General features: G+C 40.2%; 1 protein-coding gene and 1 long non-coding RNA gene across 7 annotated transcripts; both read left to right on the top strand.

The window, feature by feature from the left end:
* The first annotated feature begins 9,517 nt into the window (after positions 1–9,517).
* LOC147856042 (uncharacterized) lies at positions 9,518–11,757 on the top strand. 5 transcript variants are annotated; one of them, XM_087329601.1, is made up of 5 exons: positions 9,520–9,761; positions 9,861–9,953; positions 10,825–10,963; positions 11,087–11,497; positions 11,696–11,757. In XM_087329601.1, the coding sequence occupies exons 1-3, from the start codon at positions 9,610–9,612 to the stop codon at positions 10,826–10,828; spliced, it is 249 nt and encodes an 82-aa protein (XP_087185727.1). In that variant the 5' UTR covers positions 9,520–9,609; the 3' UTR covers positions 10,829–10,963; positions 11,087–11,497; positions 11,696–11,757. The 5 variants fall into 5 exon arrangements, 4 of the variants coding, with proteins under 4 accessions (XP_087185728.1, XP_087185727.1, XP_087185725.1 ...); XR_015530709.1 differs by having other exon boundaries at positions 9,529–9,765; XM_087329602.1 differs by having other exon boundaries at positions 9,518–9,761; positions 10,825–11,497.
* A 1,259-nt stretch (positions 11,758–13,016) lies between these two features.
* LOC147856041 (uncharacterized) lies at positions 13,017–13,881 on the top strand. 2 transcript variants are annotated; one of them, XR_015530735.1, is made up of 4 exons: positions 13,017–13,127; positions 13,267–13,385; positions 13,491–13,547; positions 13,789–13,881. It is a non-coding gene; the product is annotated as an uncharacterized LOC147856041 (long non-coding RNA). The 2 variants fall into 2 exon arrangements; XR_015530736.1 differs by having other exon boundaries at positions 13,017–13,182.
* The last annotated feature ends 8,752 nt before the right edge of the window (positions 13,882–22,633 follow it).

Here is a 22,633-nt window from a genome sequence, read left to right as displayed (position 1 = left end):
TATGAGAGAGAGTACACGATATGTTAACATGGAAAACCCTAAATGGGAAAAAAGCACGGGAGTCCACAAATTCCGAACTATCACTATGTAAGGAGAATACAACAGGTGAACACAGAGGCAACAACCTCTTGCTGACAATCTTTGTCTGGCGGCGGTTACAACAGAGAATCACTCTGTATCTCTCTCTCTCTCTACTATGCTTTGTACAACAGTTACAAAAAAAATAACTCTATACAACAAAATAATGACAACAACACCCAAGAGTTTGCCCTAGGTCATATTTATACTAATATGAATTTCAGGCTATCTGGAACATATTTACATATATGTCCCTTCATCTGGTGAGAGATTCTCACTGGGCCTGCAACATTTGGTTCTCACCGGGTCTTCCTTGCCAGGTACTCATTATTCAGTTCTCACCGGGCCTTCATCATCCCATCCGGAGAGACCGAGATCCTAACACCTACGACTCTGCAAGCACCTCCAACTCAGAAGACGTGTGGTTCGTCGATTCCGGTGCCTCACATCATATGACATCACACCAAGAGTGGTTTCGTGACTTACGAACGTTGGACTGACCCGGCTTCATAGAGACGGGAGACGACACCACACATCCCATTCGGCACATTGGCAATGTCCCATTCGGGAAAGAAGATGAGCAAACTTGCATCAAGAATGTCTTGCATGTGCCCACAATAACGAAGAATTTGGTCTTCGTCGGCCAAATCATGGAGCAAGGCATGCAAGTCAGCTTCAACAACGAAGGATGCTTCATCGAGAAAGATGGCCGACTCATTGCCAAGGGACGGAGAGATGGTAACTGTCAAGACCCACACAGAGAGAGAGAGAGAGAGAGAGAGAGAGAGAGAGAAAGAAGATAGAGAGATAATTGAAAAGGAATTATTATATTGAAGAGTAAATGGATTACAAAGAGTAGGCAACAGAGTACTACAAAATGGTGTTGAACCAATTTAGGTTTGGGATGAGTGGTAGATCCCAATTTATATGTAATGGAGAACACTCTAGAATATTCTAGGTTATCCTAGAATGTAGAGTAATCTAGAAGATCTCTAGAGTATTCTAGAAGGTTCTAGTGTATATAACACTCTAAAATATTCTAGGTCATTCTAGAATGTAGAGTAATATAGAATATTCCTATGATATTAGATTTCATATTTTGAAAACTACATATACAAGAATATTAATACAATGGCTAAGGATTTGACATGTGTACAACAAGGCCATGGGTTCAAATCTTTTCGAGGCAAAATGTGAGTGTCATGATCCTTTCGATGCATGATGTGAGTGTTATCATGACACTATCCCCCTTCTTCGACGACACGTCTCACAGGTCATAGGGTTTGTATTAGGACCTGGTTTACGAGGATATTGGTGATGAAATGCAGTGACGAGTTTTGCAGCAGGTTCCCAAGTTCGATCATTGGGGGTATAACCTAGCCAATCGACTAAGTAATACAGCTTGTTGCGCACAATTATAGATTCGAGAATGGCAGCAACTTCAAATTCGGGTCCGTCCAAGAACTCGACAGGTGGTGGGGGTGTTGTAAGACAGCCCGGAATTGAACTTGTAGTATAAGTTTCCAAAAGGGATACATGAAACACCGGATGAAGATGCATGTGTGGAGGGAGGCCAAGACGAAATGCAACATCACTTATCTTACCAGTGATCATGTACGGGCCAAAACGTCGAGTGGTCGAGTGGTCTTGATGTTGTGTTGGAGAAGCCATACATGATCCCCAACGCGGAACTTTTTTGAGGAGTCTAGACGATGACGATCGGCAAGCCTCTTGTGTGTAACTTGAGCATCGTGCAATTTGTAGACAATGGTAGCGTGAATTTCTTGGAGGCGACTAAGATGATCTTCGGCAGCAGGGTTGGTAGGAACGTCTATATGCGCATTCATCGTCCACCGAGGATGACAACCCGTATTTGCGAAAAATGGGGAATATCCTGTAGAATAATGGACTGAGTTGTTGTAAACGAATTCCGCCAAGTGCAAAAAATAAACCCAATCATCTTGTTGATAGTTGATGAAACAACGAAGATACTGCTCCAACATCTAGTTGGTACGCTCAATTTGGTCATTTGATTCGGGATGATAAACCGAAGAAAGCTTAACCGAAATGTGGAGAAGTTTGAACATGTGCTTCCAAAACTTTGACATGAATTTTGAACCACGATCACTAATAATATTATCCGACAGACTATGATGCTTAAATACCTCCCGCATAACAAGATCGGCCACTCTCGACTAGTAATCGACTTCGTACATGGCAAGAAATGTGCCATTTTGGTAAATCGATGAACCATTGTGAGAATTGCATCAAAAATTTTTGAAACAGGGAGATCAGTAATGAAATCCAAGGACTCTTTGACCGACAACATATACACAGCTGCAAACATACTCCTCAACAAAATGACGAAGGCGAGGCCACCAATAGCGTCAAGAAATTAATTCTAGAGTCTTGCGAACTCCAAAATGACCAGCCATTGGTGAGTCATGGCAATGTTGTAAAACTTGTAGTCATGGGGAACGATGAAGAACATACAATAGGTTTTGTTGAAACAGAAAACCACCATGCCAATAGAACTGACGATAGTCATTACGAGGATTTTTCGATCGTGAGGAAGAAGCATCATTCGGGATGTTATGATCCAAAACTTCCTTAGCGAAATCATTAGTGGCCATATGATCTCGAATGGAATCAAGAAGAGTGGAATCTTCAAGAGTTTCTATGGCATTAACTACCATTAATCGTAAGCGATTAGGACCCAAAAGGATTTGTTTTTATGCTCAAATGCAGGTTCCCTTGGACGAAGTTCCATATAAGAGTGCTAAGAAAGAGCATTTGCTTTGCCTTGCTGCATCCCAGGGCGATATATGATGATAAAGTCGAAGTGAGTCAAAAATTACACCCACCGGGCTTGTCGCCGACTCAAGACTCAAGCATTTTGGAAATAAGTCAGGTTCTTATGATCATTGTAGACAATGATCTGCTGAGAAGAACCTTCTAGAAAATGTCGCCATTGTTGAAACGAATCCAAAATTGCAAGAAGCTCTTTGTCATGGATCTCGTAGTTGATCTTTGCAACTTCAAACTTTCATGAATGAAAGGCAACAGGGTTTAGCTATCCATCATCTCCAATCTGCGAGAGGACACTCCCTAGTGCAAAATCGGATGCATCGGCTTCGAGAATGAAGCGTTTTGTTGGGTCGACATGTGCTAAGATAGGTGCCATTGTAAATGCTCGTTTTAAGCTTTCGAATGCCTCGACTTCATCTGAACTCCATATAAATGGCTGATTTTTATGTATGAGTTGAGTAAGCGGAAGCACCACCTTGGAATAATCTTTAATAAATTTTCAATAAAAATATGCAAACCCGAGAAAACATTGCACATCACGCACTGAAAAGGGCGTTTGCCACTCTAAAATTGCTTGTACCTTCATGTGGTCCATAGCAATACCATCTGATGATACAACATACCCCGAAAATTCCACTTGATTCTAGCCGAAACTACACTTTTCTAATTTTGCGTAGAGACCGTATTTTCGGAGTCAACGCAGTACCTAACGAACATGTTCTTCATGCTCCTCTTGGGTCTTCGAGTACATTAAAATATCATCTAGGTAAACTATAGTGAAGATATCAAGAAAATCTCGAAAAATATCGTTCGCCATATGTTGGAAAACAACAGGTGCATTCATGAGACCGAATGGCATCATAGTTTACTCAAAATGTCCATAGCGAGTGCGAAAAGTTGTCTTCCATTCATCCCCCGGGCAAATCTGAACTAGATTATATGCTCCACGAAGGTCTAACTTCATGAAATATTTTGCACCACTAAGACGTTCTAAAAGATTCGGGATTAATAGTAGAGCATATCTATTCCGGATAGTCACTTTGTTTAGCCCTCGATAATCCACGACCAACCGAAGAGTCCCATTCTTCTTCTTAACGAAGAAGATAGGTGCACCAACAAGGGATCTAGAATGCCGAATGAATCCGTTTGCTAGATTCTCATCAATATATTCCCGCAAAGTCTCTAGCTCTACAGGGGAGAGATTATAAATTGGGCCCCATGGAGGTTCGTTCTTTCCCTGGTTGTAAGTCAATAGGGCAGTCGTATGGCCGATGCTCCGGTAATGAATTGGCCTTCACCTTATCAAAGACATCTGAGAACTCCTTGTATTTTTCTGGTAGTTTAATGTCTGCTTCACGTGAAGTGGATGATGGAGTTGCTACTATTGCGAAGACGAACATGACCTCGTTTTCCCCTTCTTCCCACAACTGTCGTAAAGAGATGGTCGATAACTCTAGGGATCTATTATCACATGTAGGAGAGAGGGATGCAAGATTTGTGCTTTTTTCCCGGTCTCCCCAATTGTTCTTTTCATCCAATCAATCTTTGGGTTATGGAGTTCAAACCAAGGGAGACCTAGAACTATTGGGTGTTCCAGACTACAAATAATGTTGAAAGAGATTATGCTTGCCAAATCACCAAGGACTATCCTAATTGGCTCGAACTCCTCGACTATATCTCTTGATGCTATGGGATGTCCATCAATGACTCCTATGGCTACTGGGATAGGAAGCTTATTCAAGTCTAGGATGTTTTTGTGACAAGGCAAATTCACGATCCATGAAACAAGAGTTGGCTCCAGAATCTAGGAGGGCAGAGGCTAGGACTCAATGACATGTAGATGTGGTAAGCTCTACTTGTGCTAAAAAAACTCTACTCATTTGATTTGATGAAATAGAACCACGACTAGGAACTAACTCTACATAGCTAGGATGGTCTAGGCAAATGGCTCCTATTTTGGCCGAACTTACTTGTTTAACACATCCTCTAATTGGCTCAAGACATCGAATCTATTCTTATGGCATGGACTATGAGGCTTACTTATGTTATTAGTAGTAACAATGGAACTCGATGTAGGGTTTTCATGGCCACTTACTTGGTATACTTGACACTTAGGTTTATGTGGACACACACACACTTACTTGGTTATACTTGTAATAAGGCAGATCATACACACACGCATGCAAGCACACACATAGAAGAAGAGGAAAAATAATCAATCATTGAGAGAAAATGAGAGTTCATCTAAGGCTTGGAAACTAAAGTTCAATCGAGGAGGGACTTCTGTTGTCCATGACAGTCTCTATGTTTGCATCTAGTTTGAATTTCTAGGTTGCTTTTTGTTTTGCCTTTTCTTCCGCAGTGGCTTTCTTAGTTTCTCTTCTTTTTTACTCGAAATTCGTGGCGGTTCATTCTAGTAAATTTTGTGAATGTTGTTAATGTGTGTAGTGGTTCATTCCATCCAATCTCTAGTGTTCCTTAAGGCTTTTGGTTGGACCTTTCCTTTACTTGGAATAATTACCATATTCTCAAAGCTAGTACTAGAATGAGGATCATCTACCTTCAATCTTCATGTTGTTGAGTAATAAATTTCTTGTATCCTCTTTACTTCAGCTTCCCCCATTAACTTCTTCATTTATCCTTTTCCAAAGTTGAATTGAAGATGTTGTTGAGTTTTTGATATATGAATCTTCCCATCTTTATAGAAAATGATGCTTCCATGAAGAGCTTTTTGGTGATTTGTGCAGTGCCTCCTTTGATGTTTAGTGTTATCACACCATGGGATGCATCAACAGGTAAAGTTTTCTTTTGGACCGAAGTTCCACTCTAAGGATGACATCTTATCTCTATCAAATTCCTGCCGAATCCCACATGCTTCCAAGGATCTTAAGGAAGGTAAGAAACATTATAACCAATAGTTAAAAGGGTTCTAAAATTATCAACTCGAGCAAATCCCATCTTCTCTGGCTCAAGTCCTTTGTAGTCCTACTCACATTTCACATGCATGTGTAGCTTCATGACACTAGAATGATTCATAAATACTAGAATGCTTGCTAACATGGTTTGGAAACATGTTTGCTTGTCACCTCACATGCATGAATGATTACTACTTGGCATTCATGTAAGCATGCCATTTGCTTATCATGCATTTTCATTTGCGAGGTGGAGATGTTTCATAATATTACATATATATTATAGGTAATCTTAAAAAGGTTATATATTCGAATGTGGATCCTAATTGTTAAGCTTACATCTCTTTGAAGATATCATGGGTTCCAATCTCTTTCATTCCTTTGGAGTTTTGATATATGTATCATAAATAATCAACTATGTGAATATGTGAATATGTGATGCGGTAATACCATGTAAATAATCAACTATGTGATTATGTAATGCAAAAATAGATTAGATGTGTATATGTATGAGAGAAGAGAGAAGAGAGGCACAAGATAGACAAAAAAACTAAACAATGGTATATTCTCAAGAACAAGAATGAAAACCGTATATTCTCAAGAACAAGAATGAAAACCAACTGTTAAAACAAGAGAGAGGAGGGTGCTTATAAGGTATTTAAGGATCATGCATGCAATGCGAGAAAAGCAAGTACAAACCGTTTCCGATGCGTGGCCTTAAAACTTAATTATGGCAGGCAAGATTCGGAATCTACGGCACACGGCCACATTGCGAGAACCGAAGCATATACAAAAAGTGGGGCACTGTGCCAAGAGCTCATAGCCCTCAAACTCTCTCCCCTCCTGCACAAAAGCTCTCTCACTCCTTGCACAAAAGCTCTTGCACACTATCGCCCCCGACACAGAAACCCTCACTCCCTACCTTACTCATCATCAACCGAGCCAAACATGCCGCTCGAAGTTTCCATGGAGCTCCGCACCAGGTTGAGTAGGCAGGGCCTGGGAGGGTACCTAAAAGTCATAGATGCACCTCCTCATCCCTGAAGCACAGGAAATCGGACGGCGTGTGCATTCAGACACCATCACGAACGACTAGATCGGGTTTGAGATGTGACGGTGATCATGAAATTGAGGCCCCGCCTCAACACGTCCTTGAGGCCCATTTCAGGGAATACTCGGTGTTCGCAAAAGCCTATTGCACGTGAGGGCCCAACGCGTTTTTTGACAACTTGGCCCGTTTTCTTCTGGAGTTCGCCTACGTGCACGCCAATGCCTATAGCATGCCAAAAAAGAAGGGAGGTGGCTACAAGGGAGGTGTAATCACTGCCTACAAGGGAGGTGTAATCGACTGGGGGATCATCACTAGGGAAGGGGTCCGCACTAGTCTTTCGGCTTTTCAGGAAGGGAAGAGGTTTGTACCTGCCATATCACATTATCTATTTGTGCTTTACCCTCCCCATTCCGCAACCGCTGCCCGACGAAACCTCGCCCTCCCCACCCTGCGCCCTCAGACAAAGCGCCAATGGGATTTGCAGTTTTCCAAGGAGGAATGGTCTAGGACACTGTTTCTAAACAGACTTTGATAGCACCACAGCCGACCCAAACCACCAAGGCACAAGAACCAGATGATGATATCACCGTCTGCAGGCGCGAAAAGCCCAAAACATCATCTCCGATGGAGAAGCCCAAACTAACAGCACACAGCCCTCGACGAGAACTGTGGGAGGAGACCCGAAAACCCTCTTTCGAAAACAAGCAGCCATCCTCACGTGATCAGTCTAAACGACTACGAGAGGATTCGACAGACGCATAGAAGGTGTCCCCACAACGGAGCCCTGCCAGGAAGCATTGCCACCTTCAAAAACAAAGCGAGGAATAGACCAAGGGGGACTCCTCGATAGATAATCTACAACTGGTTGTTGTCCCCGAAAAGACCATAGTCGTCATCCCCAACATGGCGGTGTCCTTGGGCGGCAATCTAGAAAAGGGCAAATCCTCTCGAATCTCAGAAGAAGAAGTATTGACCTTTACGGACCTACCAGCCGAAGCTTATCAGCTAGGTGCAATTTTGTGGCACGACACTTCATACGATCTAATTGATTTACTTGCTCGTCTCCAAGTAGCCGCCGCAACATGCATGGATGAGGATCATGCAGACAAACAGATGGTCCAGCAAGCTCTCGTAGGAGAACTCGAGTCAGACGAAAAGCCGACACTGCAGAAAATCGGCCGGAAACGGCAAACCAAAAGCCACTGCCTCCTCATCGAGCTACCCGAGCTAAACATGACTCTGGTAGAAGCCTTCTGGGACTTGGACAAAATGACCCGCACGGCCAATGATATGGCTCAATGTAGCAAAGAGGCACATAGACAAGTTAAGGCGGCGACGGAGCTGTGGCAAGCTTCCAAAAACCGAACAACCGAGCTCAAACGGAGGCTCCAAGAAATTGGAAACGAAGGGAAAAATGACCCTCAGGCCCTCCCACCTCCCACCTCCCACCACTAGCCTGGTGGATGCATCCACACAGACCGAGGAAACTCCCGAATTGGCCACCGCCACCGAACACAACACCCTCCTGCCTCCCAACACGATAGCGGCCCCGACACCGAAATTGGAGGAAGAACTGGCAACCCAAATTGCGATTGCCAAGAAGGCTAAAGAAAGATATCAAGAGACCAAAGATAAAGTGGCCCGCCTCCGCGTGTAGGCAAAAAACCGAGAGGTCGAACTCCAGCACTGCTCAACACACAAACGGCCGACTACAGACAAGCCCTCCAAGCAATGGAAGAAAAGGTCGCAACCGCCCTTCAGGCCACTAAAGACAAAGCCGTTGCTAAGCTCCATGATATGGAAGCACAGGGGATGCTTGCTCTTCAGTCCGCCAACGAGATATCGTGGGCCAAGATCCACGAAATAAATGAAGGGTATCAATAGGCTTCCGCTATAACAAATGACCAACTCCTGATTATCCAAAATGAGCACATTGAACTGCAGCAACACTTCGGTAGGCAGCATCAAATGTTGCGGGAATTGGAGCACGAAAAATATACATTGTCTTAGTCCCTTGACGAGATGCAGACCATGTAAGAAAAGTTCAGAAGATAATGGGCTGGATTGACAACAGATAACAAGAGAGAGTTTTCCAGAACAAGAACAAGGTAAGATCTTATATTAAAACAGGTGTATTGCAATGTAAGAACCTACAGAAAACTCTAGATGTAGTACCACACACATATCTAAACAATACTTTCATCCATATATATATACAAAGAAGTAACAACTAGCCGTTACTTCTTTGTAACTGTTGTTTTGTCTTTTTCCTTATTGTCTTTTGTAACTCATGTTTTGTCTTTATCTTCATAACTCATGTCTTATCATTGGTGGTGTAAACAGGTAATCTTAACACCCCCCCGTAGCTGTGACACCACCAACTCATCTATTTGGATGAATACTTAATCCAATATGGTGGCAGCAACTCGAATGTTTTGCGTTGGGTACTGGCTTGGTAAGAAAATCAGCCTACGTAGTTTGTGTTGAAGTATGTCCAATCGAAAGGTTAGATTCTTCAAGAAGTTCTGAGATGAAGTGATGTCGTGCACGGATATGCTTGTTCTGCTCTGTGATCTTGGGGTCCTTAGTGATTTTGATGTCGGATTGGTTGTCACACCATAACTTGAATTCAGAAATTTTGAGGATGGCAAGTTCATCAATGATGGACTTCAACCATAATCCTTCCTTAGTAGTGAGTAGCTGCTATATATTCTGCTTCAGTGGAAGAGAGGGCGACAATAGCTTGTTTCTTTGTTCGCCATGAAATGGCATCACCTGCAAATAGGAATACATAGCCAGAGGTGGATCGAGAGGTATCCTTGTCCCCCCCCCCAATCTGCATCCGTCCAACCATGTAGTGGTGTTGATAGCCAGCCTTGGATATTTGAATGTTGGGCTTTAGAGTATGATGTGTAAGTAAGTGTCATATCCCTTGTGTACTTTAGATACTGTAATACTCTTTTAAGTGCTTTCCAATCGTTAACTCCTGGATTCTCCATGAATCTTGATAGGTATCCAGTGGCAAAAGATAAGTCGGGTCGGGTGCAGCTGACGAGGTATCGAATGCTCCCCAACACTTGGCGATACGGGATATTCTTCATAAAGTAAGTTTCTTCAGTTGTATGTGGTGAATCTTCAGATGATAATTTGCATGGTACTATGAGGGGAGTGGAGATTGGAGAACACTCAAACATATCAAACTTGGTTAGTATATTATCAACAAAGTTTTCTTGTGATAGGGAGAGTGTACCTAGAGTTCGATTCCTTTTTACATGAATCCCAAGAAAATGTTCTAGTGGCCCAAGATGTTTGATAGGGAATTGTTGTCATAACTCAGCAATAAATTCCATTACCAAGTCTTCCGATGTCCCAGCAATAGGTAAATCATCTACATAGACTCCCAAGAGTAAGAATTCTGTTCTTGTTTTCCTTATATATATATTAGGTTCCGATTGAAGTTGTTGAAATTTGATTGATAAGAGGAACCTATGAAACTTGGCATACCATTGTCTAGGGGATTGTTTTAGGCCATATAAAGGTTTGTTAAGTTTACATACATACTTAGGTTCTATATTATTATCTAACATTTGGGGTTGTTCCATATATATATCTTCTTCTAAATCACCATGTAAAAACGTTGTTTCAACATCAACATGATGAAGTTCAAGATTTAAATATGCCGTAATGGCAAGAATCAATCGAAGTGCAATGATCTTTAGAGTGGGTGAAAAAGTTTCATGGTAGTCCACACCTAGTATTTGTGAGAATCCTCGAGCTACTAATCTCGCTTTGAACCTCACGGGAGTACCTAGGGCATCATATTTCTTTGTAAAAAGCCACTCACAAGTGATGACATTGGCGTGACAAGGCCGCAGTACTAATGTCCATGTGTGATTCTTTTGGAGTGTTGAGAATTCTGATTTAATTGCCGCAACCCAATTGTCTGTTTCTTTACTTTTTAATGCTTGCTTGAAGGTGAGAATTGGAGATGTGTCGTAGTTGTCTCCTTCGATGATGGCTGCAACGATGGATATGTCGGACTCCGTCTCTGTTGCGAAGTGACATGTGGACTTTTCAAGCACCTCGTCCTTAGTTGCATCATAGATATCACTAAGTAACCTTACCTTAGTCTTTTTAGCCCTAATTTCTTTGTCTTTTAAGGTTGTTTTGGAGAGGTTGCAGGTTTTTAGGCGGTCGAGATCCATATTCTCAGATCTGGAGCTTTGTTTTCTTGCAGTCATGGAGGATGCACAGGGTTGGATGTGGTCGCCACTCGTATGCTCAGGTTCAAGGCTTCGAGTAATATATTGTGCAGTGGATTGATTGTTGCTTTCGAGGCTCCGGTCATACACTTGTTCACCTTCGGGGCTTTGAGCATCAGATTGGCGGAAAAATTGACTACCAATTTTGAGATTTTGAGGATACTCTAAGGTGTAAGGTTGTAGGTGACCTGAACTTGTATGTTCAGATTCACAATTTCGACATTTGGATGTTGAAGGAGAGCTGTTGGGTTGTTGGTAGTAGTGCATTAGCACATCCTCAGGTTCGAGACTTCGAGTGGCTGATTTGGTAATCATAGGCTTGGTGGCGGTCTTCGCAGCAGAGATTCCCAACCCCTCATCTTGAGTGGTTAAGATCTGAGAATGAGGTAATTGGTTAAGTTTCTCTCCTTTGTTTTTTGTTGCATTAGTTGTTGGCGCACCATGATTGTTGTGTAGTTCGACATTGATGATGCTTGTCCCATCATTTTTAAATTCCATTGATGTTGCTTGAGGAAGTCTTAACTTTGTGATTTCCTTGGTAAGGTGTTCACTCTCGGTTTCTTTCATTACATATGATGACCTAGAAAAAAGACTTTTCTCATCAAACTCCACAGAACGACTAAATATTATTTTACCTGTATCAAGAAGGTAAATTTTGTATGCTTTTACTCCATATGGCTCCCCATATCCAATAAATTTTCCTTTGATGCATCGATCCTCAAGTTTTGTCCTCTTGGTAGGTTGTATATATGCAAATGCAGTTGCTCCAAATACTCGAAGATGTGATATCTCAGGTGGGTACCCATACCACATGGTGTATGGCACTTGTCCTTCTATACCTTGGTGAGGGGTTCTGTTTTGTTGGTAACAAGTTGTGGCGACTGCTTCTTCCCAGAATCTTGAGGCCATTCCACTCGTCTTCAGCATACTCCTAGCAACATTTAATAAGGTGCGATTCTTTCTCTCGGCTATCCCATTTTGTTGAGGTGTGTAGACAGTTGACTTTTGATGAAATATACCTTTTTTTCGTTAAAGGCTTCCCATTCTTGTGAAACAAATTCCCCACCATTGTCACTTCTTATTACTTTAACTTTAAGTTGTGTTTGATTTTCAACAAAGCTCTTATATGCACAAAATGCTTTGAATGCATTTCCCTTTTGTTTAAGAAAGTTAACCATTGTAAATCGCAAAGTGTTATCAATAAATGTTATAAAGTACCTTGCTCCGGAGAGTGAGTTACTTAGCGGGAATGATTTTTGAGCCATTTTCCCATACATGCATCCTTCACAAATATCAATAGATTTAAAGATTGTGGAAGGTAAACCTCTTACTAGGTTCTGATTTTGACAGAACTTGAGTATTGGTGTATGTAGATGACTGAACCGGCAATGCCATAGATAGGTGGGAGACGCATTGTCTCCTCCTCCTTGATGTACTTCAGCAGCTAATGCTTCTCCAAGATTCGCCTTGACAGGATATAGTTGCCCTTGTTTTGGACATACAATTTTTATCTCATGTTGATCATCTTGGATGTATAGGGTAGCTTGTTGTTTGCTGAATTTGATTGTCATTCCTTTTGCAGTAGCTTGTCCCACAGATAATAGATGTTTTGCGATTCTAGGTACAAAGTATATATCTGAAATTTGTACAACATGATTACTAATGAGTCTTAATTTGATATTACCTTTCCCAACCGCCACTTTTTGACCTTTGTCTCCGAAGGTGACCTTCAATGGTATTGGGAGCTCTTGATAGTTGTCCAACCAGTCTTTTTGATATGTTAGATGGTGAGTAGCTCCGGTATCCAAGAACCAGGTGCTATCATCTTCATTTTCTTCAAATGTGTTTGCATTATATGCTTGAATATACTCTTCTTCATCAGGTTCTCCATTTTGTTCAGGTGCTTCTTCAAAAGAATATGCTGGATTTCTATCATCTTCTTGTTGGATAACCACAGTATGTGCCTGGGGTCGGTTGGAGTTCTTCTCTGCTTGCTTGAGGCGACATACTCGATCAGTATGTCCTTCCTTCTTGCAATATCTACAGATGATTCTAAAGCTTCCATTTTGTCGTGAGTTGTTCCCATAGTATTTTTGTGCTTCACTCTTGATGTATGTTTTGTTATTATTAGATTCATTATTTCTTACTTTTTCAGGTCAGTATCTTTGTTGGTTTGTTGGATGACCCCTTTGGAATCGATTGATGGAGACTGCCATTGCAATCGGTTGAGCATTATTCTTCTTTTGTCGTCGAATGTCTTCATGACGGATCTTAGTAAGTAGCTCAAACAATGTTGTCGTGCTACTATGCATAGTGATGAATGTTCCCCAAGATTCGGGGAGTTTGCTTAACACTAATCCAATCTTGATGTCTTTTGAGATGCAGTTGCTGACGGTAGTTGCATCATCCATGGCTGCCTCCCAAGTTGATAAGAAGGTAGGAACATCTTCTTCTTCCTTTAAAACACACATATTAAACAGGGTAGCTAAGGTGTGGAGTTTAGTTGTACCATCTTGAGGTTCGTATAGTTCCTTCAGTTTTGCCCACATTGCAGCTGCAGATGTGAGTTTTCGAATAATTTCTTACTGCTTTTCATCTACATTTAACATTATCTCTAGTCTAGCTCTTTTATCCAGCTTTTGCCACTCATGCCATTCGTCTGACTCTCGTTTTGCAGGTTCTGGACTAGCGCCAGTTGTGATGTCGAGGAGCTCCTCAACATCAAGTAGCAACTCCATTCGAGTCTTCCAGATTTTGTAGTTTTTCTCCGTTAATTTGTCCAAGGTATATTTTCTGCTTGAGCTTGCCATAGTGATAGTTTTTAGATTTGTTTATTTCAGGAAATCTGTGGTGAGTTTTGTTGGTTATAGGGGAGTATGAGATTCATATTGTGCAACCTAGCTCTGATACCATGTAAGAAAAGTTCAGAAGATAATGGACTGGATTGACAACAGAGAACAAGAGAGAGTTTTCTAGAATGAAGAACAAGGTAAGATCTTATATTAAAACAGGTGTATTGCAATGTAAGAACCTATAGAAAACTCTAGATGTAGTACCACACACATATCTAAACAATACTTTCATCCATATATATATACAAAGAAGTAACAACTAGCCGTTACTTCTTTGTAACTGTTGTTTTGTCTTTTTCCTTATTGTCTTTGGTAACTCATGTTTTGTCTTTATCCTCATAACTCATGTGGGTCAATATATAGACTTGTGGGTCAATCTCTATGTCTATCTCATTCTAAATCTATCGTTACTTATTGCAGTTCGGTCTGTTGAACGTGAGTACGAATAGGTAGTAGTTGTTCTCGGAGTGTCCATTAAAGGGTGTCACGATTTGACCCCTACTTGGGTCCCTAGTCTCTTCTTACGCACCACGATTCCTTGACCTGATTACTCAGGAGGAGTAATTAAATGTGTTCTCCAAGAGGGAGCAATAGGAAGGGCCATAGAGAGAGCGAGTGCTAGAAGAAGCGCTCCGATTTGGATAGAGTCGGATCGAACCGAGGTGATGCAGATAGGCTTCATTGATTGCACCTCACCAAAGGCTCAGGGTGAGCCGAAACGGGCCCCACACTTGCGATGAATCACCAGGAAAACCAGATGGGAGTACGTACCACGAAGCCGGAGGAGGTCTAGTATGTTGATTTTGGAGCATCAAATCATATGACGAACCATGAAGAATGGTTCTCAAGCTTGGAAAAAGCGGAATAACCGGGAGTTGTGGAGACCGGCGACAACACCGTGCACCCCATCAAACACGCGGGTGATGTACCGCTCAACCATGTCGGACAAAAAGGCTTGATGCGGAACATGTTGCATATCCCAACAATTGCGAAGAACTTGGTATCTGTCAGACAGATTGTTGATCAGGGCATGCAGGTCCGATTTAATCACCATGGCTGCTTCATCGAAGATGAGGGTCGGCTGATCGCGTGTGGGCACAGAGACGGGAGCATGTTTATGCTAGAGACCAATGATGTTGGTGCCGCCATGATTGCAAAATGACAGAAGGTCAAATTTGACATCAACCTGTTGCACAAGCAGATCCACCACATCAATTTTCGAAAGCTTCAAGATTTGCAGTCGGAACGAGTAGTTTCCGGACTGCCGAAATTCAGTGGCCGGAAAGGCCAAGTATGTGAAGCTTTCTAGCTCGTGAAACAACATTGGCTTCCATTCCTCAATGAGAAGAATTGGAGCCGAAATCGGCTCGATCTAATCCACATGGATGTATGGGGACCGGCAAGTTGTGTGAGCATGGGTGGAAGTCGATATTTCATCTCCTTCATTGATGACTTCAACCAGCACACTTGGGTGTACCTCATCGAGAAGAAAAATAAAGTCTTCTCCTATTTTCGGGACTTGAAGAGTCTAGTCGAGAGGGAAACAAAGAGGAAGATCGAGTGTTTGTGACCGGATGGTGGAAAAGAATACTGTTTCGGCCAATTCACCAATTATTTGCAGAAAAAGGGAATACAGAGGGATTTCTCTTGGAGATACACGTCGGAGCAGAACGACGTGGCCGAGAGACAGAATTAGACAATGCTAGAAGTGGCTAGGACAATGCTGGTGGAGAAGAGCATGCCCAGGATCTATTGGGCCAAAGCAATCTGAACGGTCGCTTACATACAAGATTGGATTTTTGCCTCGGAAGCAAAGATGTCGCCACATGAGCTATATTTCGGGCGAGAACCGAATTTCGCGCACCTCAAGGTATTCAGTAGTATCGCATATGTGCACGTGCTAGATGCGAGATGGAAGAAGTTTGATGCCAAGGCCGAGAAGTGTATCTTGGTGAGCTACTCGCATGAGCTAAAGGAGTACAAGTGCGACAATCCTTGGATGAAGCAAATGCAAAAGTGAGCCATGATGTTGCCTTTGACAAATCTGCGTAGTGCAAAGATCTCTGGCTATCAGTGTAGTTCAGAGATAAAAGATCAGACAAGATCGATGCAGTGACTTGGGAAGTGCTACATTTGAAGGCAGCCGCATATATAAGGTGTTTTATATACATGAATCTATACAACAACCTCGGGGAAGAAATAGAAGTAGATGTCCTATGAAAGAAGATCAGCGTAGAACGTCGTGAACCGAGTCTTAATGTTTAGAAAAATCGTGAGGCTCCGGTATCAGGATGGCTCCAGTATGGCGGAGCACATCAATGCCTTCCAAGGATGGATGAAACAAACCACCTCTCTAGAAGTACCTCTCGTGGATGAGGTATTAGCACTATTGTTGCTCGGATCCCTTCCGGACAGTTGGAAACCCTGGTTGTCACATTGGGCAACGCGGGACCGGAAGGGTAACACTTATCCCTTGAACAGGTGAAGTCGAGCTTGCTGAATGAAGAAGCTCGCCGGAAGGACCGAGAGTCCAATTCCGACCAAAATGCCTTAGTCACAGAAGGTGACACGATTCGGGGAAGAGGCCAAAATTGAAGTCCGCAGAACCAAGATAATTCGGGGGCCAGGTCGAAGTCGAGAGGGAGGCCCACGTGCTTCTATTGCGAGAAGCCGGGGCACTTCCAGAAAAACTACCGATATTTCTGAAAGGAAAAAGGGGGAGCCGAAGGTGTGCAGCCGAAAAGGATTTCGGAAAGCAAGAACACCTCGACGCTCATTAGTGAGAAAAATGAAGCAAACCTTGTCGGCGATGAATCAGTATGGGTGGTCAATTCGGGTGCGTCGTTTCACCAACGGTGTCGTGAAGTGGCTCGCCTAGAAGCGTAGCATTGCACAGACAAAATATAACGTGAAAGTGAGGAAGGAATCACTAGGATTATGGATGGAAGAAACGAAAGAGTAGAGATGGAATGAATAGAGATCAATAAGATATGACAAGATCATAGAATAAACCATACGTATCATATGTGCATTCGCATTTGAGAATGATTCAATCATATGTGTATGGTAAATCATCTCAAAGTTGAATTGGATTAACAAGTTGGATTGGATTGACTAGGGTCTATATTATATATTGATTCACTCTCAATCCTAATAAGTGGACTCTAATCCATTGTGAACCACCAACATAAGTATGGTTACAATATTTGCATTGTATCACATGCATACTTTTGGGATGCGAATCAAGACATCTCTGTCATCCTCACTTTAGAACTTTACAAAAAAATAAGTATGAACTATAGAGATTGAATCAAAATATGTCATTATAAATTATAATAAAACGTTCAAAAACTCATAAAACGTATATTCAAGAATATGAAGAAAACATGACATAGGCAGTAGTAGCATAACAACTTACCACTAAGGCAACCTAATTTATAATAACAAAGAAAGAAAGAAAGAAAGAAAAAGGAACATGACACTAACATAAAATTTTACCATGACATAGGGAGTAGTAGCATAACAACTTACCACTCGGGTGAGCTAATTTCTAATAACAATGAAAGAAAGAAAAATAAAAATAAGGAACATGACACTAACATAAAATTTTGCCATGACACTAACAAGAGGATATAAGTAAGTTAGGAATTGAACCCAAGACACAAGTAATAGTAACACAACAACTTACCACTAGGTTGTGCTTAGTTGTACTAATAAAAAAATAAAAGAAAAAAACTATTATAACATAAACATAAAATTTTGCTATGACATGGTACTAATGAGAGAGAGAGACAAAGATGAGAAAATTGGGAATGGAACCCAAGACATAGGCATCAATAGAATGGATCCTTACCACTAACGTGAGCTAAATTGTTATGATAATAAATGAAAAAAAAGAAAAATAAAAGGAGCACGTATTTTTCCCATTTCACATGTGTTTGTTTCCAAACGTTGGAATGCTTGCACAAACACGAATATTACATTCTATGGACAAGATAGGATATTTAAGGAATATATGATATGACAAGATAAGATATAAAATAATATTTGAGAAAATATATGAAATTTATAATCATTTTCATGAAAGAGTTACAAAATGGTTGCAAGCGTCATTGAACCTTCAATTCTTGTCTCGCAAGGTACCTAGCTTCCTCTTTCTTAGTAGTAGACCATAGTCTTCCCTTCAATCTCTTGACAAGTATAAGACTCGAACCACCGCCCTTCCGTTGCAAGTTGAGGACCACAACCACCAAGCTAGTTCTTCACTTCTCTTGAAGAGATACTTTTCTATCAATCTTTCTCTATTATAATATATCTTTCTCTATTATAATATATCTTTCTCTAGATCCAATATAATCCTCTCAATCTTATTTCTTGGGTTCTTTTGTCTATACTTCCTTCTCCTTTTATAGGGAAGAGATGGTTCTACATGTGGGCCATGTGGCGCACATGCAGAGAGGCTCTTGCATGTGTGAAGACTATATATAATACTAAACCATATAATACTACTTCAAATGAAAACAAGACACATATTTATATACATTATAGGCATAGAACCTAATATTTGTGTTCGTGCAAGCATTCAAACGATTGAAAACGTTTGAAAACGAACACGTTGGAAAAGGGAAAAATATGTGCTCCTTTTTCTTTTCATTTTTTTCATGTTTTTATCACAAATTCAAGTCATCCTAGTGGTAACAAGACATGTTATTGTTGTGTATGTCTTGGCTTCAATTCCCAATTTTCTCATTTCCCTCTTGTTTGTAGCATAGCAAAATTTTATATTAGTTTTTCATTTTTTTAAATTTTTTTGTTATTAGAAATGAGCTTAACCTAGTGGTAAGTTGCCATGCTACTATTGCTTGTGTTTTGAGTTAAATTCCCAACTTTCTCATATCCTCTTGTTATTGTCATGTTACCTTTTTTTTCTTTGTTTGTTATTAGAAATTAGCTCACCCTAATGGCAAATTTTTATTCTACTACTACCTATGTCATGTTTTCTTCATATTCTCGAATATACGTTTTATGAGTTTTTGATCATTTCTTTTTTCTTCTTTTTCTTTCTTTCTTTGTTATTATTAGAAATTAGCTCACCCTAGTGATAAGTTGTTATGTTACTATTGCCTATGTCATATTTTCTTCATATTCTCGAATGTATGTATTATGAGTTTTTGAGCATTTGATTATAATTTATAATGACATATTTTGATTCAATCTCTATAGTTCATACTCCTTTTTTTGTGAAGTTCTAAATTGAGGATGATAGAGATGTCTTGATTCTTAAGAAGCATCCCAAAAGTATGCATGTGATACAATGCAAATATTGCAACCATACTTATTTTGGTGGTTCACAATGGATTAGAGTCAACTTATTGGGATTGAGAGTGAATCAATATATAATATAGACCATATTCAATCCAATCCAACTTTGAGATGATTTACCATACACGTTTGATTGAATCATTCTCGAATGCGAATACACGTATGAACATGGTTCATTCTATGATTATAAGTATAGGCTAAATGGTAAGGTTTGAACGCCATAAGGTTGAGGATGTTGGGTCAAGTCCTCTTTTGCCCATGTAATTTTGTGCATGTATTATATTACATGGTTTAGACTATAAAATACTTCAAATCATATATTATTTTGTAAATTATTAGTATAGGCTAAATGGTAACCTTTGAGTGTCATAAGGTAGGGTTTATTAGTTCAAGTCCTCTCTTGTCCATGTAATATAATAGGTATATATATTTTTGTCTCTACATATAATGTATAATATTATCATAGTATGTTATTAACATTATAAAGGTTTATTTTATTTTCATTACGTATTTATCTTATTGTAGACTTTTAATGTGAAGTTTTCGTACTTCACAAGATCCACCCCCTCTAGACCTACACATCCTCTGACATGTGCCACTATCTTTCATCTTCATGTTGATCTATTGGAGGAGGTTCAAGCTCAAACCTTTTCTTAAATACTTTTATCCTCTTTCCAGCTACCATGTTTAGGATTATTGTCCCATCCAATTCACTAAGCTTATAAGTAAAGTTATCATATACTTTTCTTACTATGTAAGGCCCAAACCATCTTTCAGCGAACTTGCGAACGGTGCTATGTTGATTATCTAAACTGCTATCATACACAAACACCCAATCCCCTTCTTCTATCTTCTTATGTCAAATTCTGTGAGTTTTATCAGAACGAATTTTATTCTTTAATCGAGCCTCCTTCAATCGTTGGGCTGCTAATTCTACATCTTCAAGCCGACGCTCTAATTGTTGAATTCACAAAGCCAACAATTCTTCTCAGCTCAACTCTTCTCTCCATGGAATAGATGTCCATGACATAATTGATCCTTCTATTGGCATGATGGGCTTTTGGGCAAGTATCAATTCAGTTGGCATATATCCTGTTACCGAACTATGTGTTGTCCGACCTGCCCATAGTGCATATGGTAGCATGCGTGGCCAATCTCTTATTTTACCTTTACAACTTTTCATGATCGCCTTAACTATTGGGCTATATCCTCTTTCAATCTATCCATTGGCTTTTGGATTATACGTAGTTGTAAGCAATAATTTGATCCCTATTCGGCAGAAGAATTCTCTAGCTTCATCAGAGTCAAGTTCTCCTCTATATGCAATTATTTTACCAACACACCCATAACAACATATTACATCTTCTAACAAAAATTTACATACAAATCTAGTTGTTTTTTGTCGTAGTGGTCTTCCTTCTACTTGGTTTGTAAGGTCTTCTCTTGCAAGTACTAAATATCGCATTTGACCTTCCCTAAGTGGCATTGTCACTAGATCAACCATCCATTTATAATGCATTGATGATAAATATGTTGGTTTTAGCTCATCTTGATATCGAATAGTTGAATACCTTTGACATATTTCACAAGTTTCCACAAATTTCATTACATCTTTATACATATGTGGCCACCAATACTTTTCTTTTAACTTCATAAATGTCGCCCATATGCTTCTATGTCCTGCCCACAAACTATCATGGAATTAAGTAATTAATTTTCTTTTAATATCATCCTTACAAATGACTCGAAGAGGATTTTTGGTTGGTCTTTTCGGGCGCCTCCATAGATGCCCTTCACGTAAAAGAAATTTGAATGCTCTTCTTCGAGATTCATATAGTTGTTTCTTTGACCATGATGGGTCGGTTTCTTGAGTCTTTAAAAATTTTCCTATTTCTAACCATTGACCTTCATACTCTGCATCTTTAAACATTATACTTACATTAAACTCATCATGAGGCTTAATAGATACTTGATGAGCAACTTGATGGCTTGTAATTGCCCAGTTCTTATCTTCAGTTTGCATTAGCTTTTCATTTATGAACCTTGCCCATGATAGCATATCTGCGACAGGGTTCTCTTTGCCCTTTATATGCCGCAATTCTGGGTTCATGGTTCTGATGTATGCAATCCACCGAAGCATTGCAATATCTGGTGTCGTGCAACTTGCTATCATTCCGATGAGTAGCAAACAATCTGTTTCAACCACTACATATGCTCCAATAAAGTAATCTCTATCCATTTTTAGTGTAGTAAGCAAACCCCACAATTCTCGTTTAACTTGCGCATAATTTCTTTGTCTATCATTTAATATCTTTGCTCCAAACCTGATAGCATATTGATGTTGTCTTCATTTTCTCTTCGCTACCAATAGGTAATGGTACTGCAACAAGTTTTATCTTTTTATCTATTGTTTTATATTTTGTGTTACATAAACCTTCTACTTCTTCATATTTACAATTATACTTATCAATTTCATAATACATATCAATTGAGTTTACATGTATCTTTCTAACATTCTCATCATCTTCTTTCAAATACATTTCTAACTCTTCTAAAGTATTTGCAAAAGAAATTTCTTCCATAACACTTTCAATCTGCTCTTCCATTTCAAGTACTCCATTATCCTTCAATGCCTGCTAAAATAGATTAGCATTCTTTTTCAAGTTCCTCTTGCATTCATACATCCTAGTCACACATATAGCACCACTTTCAGAAACATGAAATGACTTATTCATATATTGTAATGCCCTATATGAGGGTCTTTTAATAATGGGACTATTGCAACCCTCACTCGCAATAGTCCTAGTAAAAAACCTGATTATCAAAATCGTCATAGTCTTTTGGTATTGAATGATCACAAAGCTCTTGTTTGTTCCTCTCATGAATTGGGCATGTTGTCATAAACTGTACAGTTCGTTTCGCATAGGGAGAACCATTGTCAAGGACTTTGGTCTCCATCCGTACTGCGGTGATGTATGGTTGCCCCAAGACTATTCGATAGGTAGATCCTTCCTGCACAAAGAAATGTTGATCTACCTCTATATCGCCAATGGTAACCTTTACATTTGGGCATGCACCAACTAAATCTTCGGTGACTGATGTGGCTGCTTTTACTCGCCAACCATGCTGAGCATCAATTGGCCATCTACCTTTCCTGTAAAAATTAGCACTCATTATATTTATTTCAGAACCATGATCAATAAGTGCCATCACTGGGTCTGGAACATTTCCAATCTTCACATGATGCTCAGTACTGGCTCTTGCCCAACATTTGTGAGAGTAGTGGCTTCTTGCATCTGTTGAACTTATCATTGAGGTTGATGCACGTTGACAGTCAACAATGATAAT

The sequence above is a fragment of the Azolla caroliniana genome, unplaced genomic scaffold (genome assembly GCF_043228905.1).
Source record: "Azolla caroliniana isolate FFs.n. ecotype wild unplaced genomic scaffold, voAzoCaro1.0.p SCAF_13, whole genome shotgun sequence".
In the NCBI taxonomy this organism is placed as follows: Eukaryota; Viridiplantae; Streptophyta; class Polypodiopsida; order Salviniales; family Salviniaceae; genus Azolla; species Azolla caroliniana.
This window is presented reverse-complemented; position numbering and strand designations above follow the sequence as displayed.